This window comes from Arachis ipaensis, chromosome B05 (genome assembly GCF_000816755.2).
Source record: "Arachis ipaensis cultivar K30076 chromosome B05, Araip1.1, whole genome shotgun sequence".
Lineage (NCBI taxonomy): Eukaryota > Viridiplantae > Streptophyta > Magnoliopsida > Fabales > Fabaceae > Arachis > Arachis ipaensis.
Genome location: NC_029789.2, coordinates 15177145 through 15180097, shown reverse-complemented (window position 1 = coordinate 15180097; position 2953 = coordinate 15177145). Strand labels below are relative to the sequence as shown.

The following is a 2953-nucleotide window of genomic DNA, read 5'->3' as shown; positions in this document are numbered from 1 at the left end:
CAACATTTATTAAAATTAGGCTTCTTTTCTCAAAAATAAAAATAAAAATTAACTAAATTGAGTTAGTCACTAATCCACTTAAATAAATATTGGAGATTTAAATTCTGTCTTGTGTATACAATAATCTATTGGCCAACAGCAAATCTTTAAATGATTTATCTTTAGTGTTTTTTTTAATCAAAATTAACTTTTTTTACAAAAATATTTATTTCCTAACATTTCCTCTATTATCATTATCTTATAAAAAACTAATTCTTTTGCCCAAACTAAATCCTTTTTACAAAAATATTTATTTCCTAATATTTCCTCTATTATCGTTTGCGGCACAAATAAAAACTATTAAAACTTAACTCAAACATGAATTACTAGTACTTTACCCTAAAAATTATTTCCCTTCTATATAAATGAAACATTTAGTTCAACAGGGAATACATTCGCCTGCATAAGTACAAAAGTAGCCTTTTTTTTTCAAAAGAAAAACGAAATTGATTTGTCTTCTATAATTGCGAATTTATGGCTTTACAGATTCTGTATTTTCTTTCTTTCTTTCTCTTTCTGCTGCATATACATTACAAATTTTGTAATTTGAATTTCACTTTTCAAGTAACATATAAAGGATGACTAGCTCGTAGCTATTTTTAATTTATCTTGTGCTAATGATTTATACCTGTTTAATTATTTATTGAGATTTAATTACTTGAGATGTTATAGTGTTTCCTTGTCGTTGAGTCTGAGTGCTATTATTCCAGTAGTTATCTTCCCACCTCTCAACACGCTTGATTAAATTGAGTTTGGTACCATAAAAGACTCTAAGCGATGTGGGCTCAAATGGAGGTGGTAAGGTACAAGGTGCTTTTGTGGAAGGCTCATTCACCATTGATTCAATCATAAACTTCTTCTCCAACCCACTTCTTGTGCATGCCAAGGCCTCAGCACACACCTCCACTGCTCCTTCAGGCACTTCTGGCTCATAGTTTAGCAGCTTCGAATATTCATTTAGAAGATGGAACATGTAGTCATACACGTACTCCATCTTCAGTTCTTCTTGAATAAACTTACTCGCTGCTTTACCAATATCCTGTGCCTGAGTTAACTCGAGATTTTGATAACTTTGTTTCAGATACATGGACAAATGCAAGGAATTTGAAATGTCTCAAGAGTACTTACTTTTTGTTTATGATTATTTCCCCAATGAACAGCAAACTTGATGGATTTGCACTTGTCATCGTCCCTAATAGGCCAGTAATGTTGTGTTGGTTGCAGGCTTCTTATGAAGAAATCATAGAAACGAGGCTTCACCATGAGTGTAACTGAATCACATGCTAGGATGTTCTTCTCACTCACTGACCATGCATACCCTTCAATGTAGATCTTATATCTAACATGGGATCAGAGCCACAAATATATTATCATGATGATTAGTTGGAAACAGAATTTTGAGGTGATGATCAAATGGAAGGAAGTACCTATGTGTGCATTGACTTGCCAAGTTTGACTGATTGAATCCTTGCTGTGACTCCTTAATCCAATCCTTCCATAATGTTACACAATAAACAATGTTAATTCCAGTGGAGGAACATTTAAGTGAGGCTACTAAGGTAATATGTGAGAGATGTGTAAACCTGAACAAATAAACGTGCATTCCAATCCTGCGTGTCTGAAACATTACATTTGAGGAGATCTTGCCTGATTTCAGCAACAAAAGGGTTTCCCTTCCAATATGCATATGGTTCTCTATCTATCCATTTAATAATTTCATTGCCAATTTTAATCTCCTTCAACAGATGTTCCCAAGGCCTTATATTAATCTCGGCCCTGAAATAATCATTTTATTAATATCCTTAATGATGATTAGTTTAACGAAACAGAGGACATTGGACAACAATAATTAATGTTATCCTTAGACATGGCAAAAACCGGCAGTTTCCATGTCAGTAGATCTGATGAGGTTATGTTGTTTTCCGTACTCAATTCTTATTGCCCTACTCACTCTTAGGAATTACAGTAAGATATGCACTAAATCCACCCCTTATGATTTGTTTTTTAACTATTAAATGCAAGATTACAGACGTGTTTAGCAAGGATGCACAAGGGAAGAGGAAATGGTTGGCAATCCCGACACGTAACGGTAATTGATCACCATCTTAATGAAGGAAAAAGTCAGAAGAAGATGAAAGCAGTTAGGACTTAGGAATGACTACTTGGATTCCAATAAACAGAAACACTCAATCCAAGTCAAGTCAACAGTGAAAATTTGTATTATTTTGTAGCCTTCTTCAACAACCGCAATCAGAGGGGCAAATTAGAGCGGATGCTATTCCTCAGAACAAATTCCAATGAATGAAGTGTAGTGTCTTGTTTGTAAGTGGTATGGTAGGTCACGTCATGTAGGATGCGTCCTTTTCCTAGATAGAGATATGGATAAATACTTATATTGCTCTCCGGAAATTCTAGATAGAACATTTTGGATTTTTGACAAATTTATATTTATATATTTGTAAATAAAATATTACTTTGATAAATAAAAAGGCCTAGCTGTATGCGTGCAAAGCCGCCAATGAAGAGTCATTATCCAGTTCAAGTTGAAATTGGATTCTTATATAATTACTTTGTTACCCTTTTCTGAACAAATGAAAACAAGCACCGCAAGCAAATATGAATAAAAATAAAATAAGGTGATTGAGGCAAAGAAGATGCAAATGCATACCAACCCCAGAAGGACCAATCAGGGAAGACAATGTCATGCGTCCAGCGATCGCCGCAGTAGCGAAACAAGGGTGGTGGGCCTATGGAATTGGGCCCGCGGTAATCTCGAGCTCTAATGACGGGCCTGTCATCGCAGTCGAACATTAGGTCGAGGTCTGGCACCATGGAAGGGTACCTCCTCAGAAGCTGAAGGATCCCCCAAATGGTGAATACATCGCGTGTCTGAATCGATTTCTTGTATCTCAAC

At 35.3% G+C, this 2953-nt stretch overlaps 1 protein-coding gene across 2 annotated transcripts in view; it reads right to left on the bottom strand.

Annotated features, from left to right (window-relative positions):
* Positions 370 to 2953, bottom strand: part of LOC107643067 (O-glucosyltransferase rumi homolog) — a 3339-nt gene continuing 755 nt past the window's right edge. For both annotated transcript variants that reach the window (XM_021123130.1, XM_016346619.2), the window contains exons 3-7: positions 2708 to 2953; positions 1623 to 1815; positions 1467 to 1531; positions 1168 to 1378; positions 370 to 1084 (exon numbers count right to left, since the gene is read on the bottom strand). In XM_021123130.1, coding sequence (XP_020978789.1) covers positions 680 to 1084; positions 1168 to 1378; positions 1467 to 1531; positions 1623 to 1815; positions 2708 to 2953 — 1120 coding nt within the window. In that variant the 3' untranslated portion in view covers positions 370 to 679. The remainder of the gene's footprint in view (positions 1085 to 1167; positions 1379 to 1466; positions 1532 to 1622; positions 1816 to 2707) is intronic.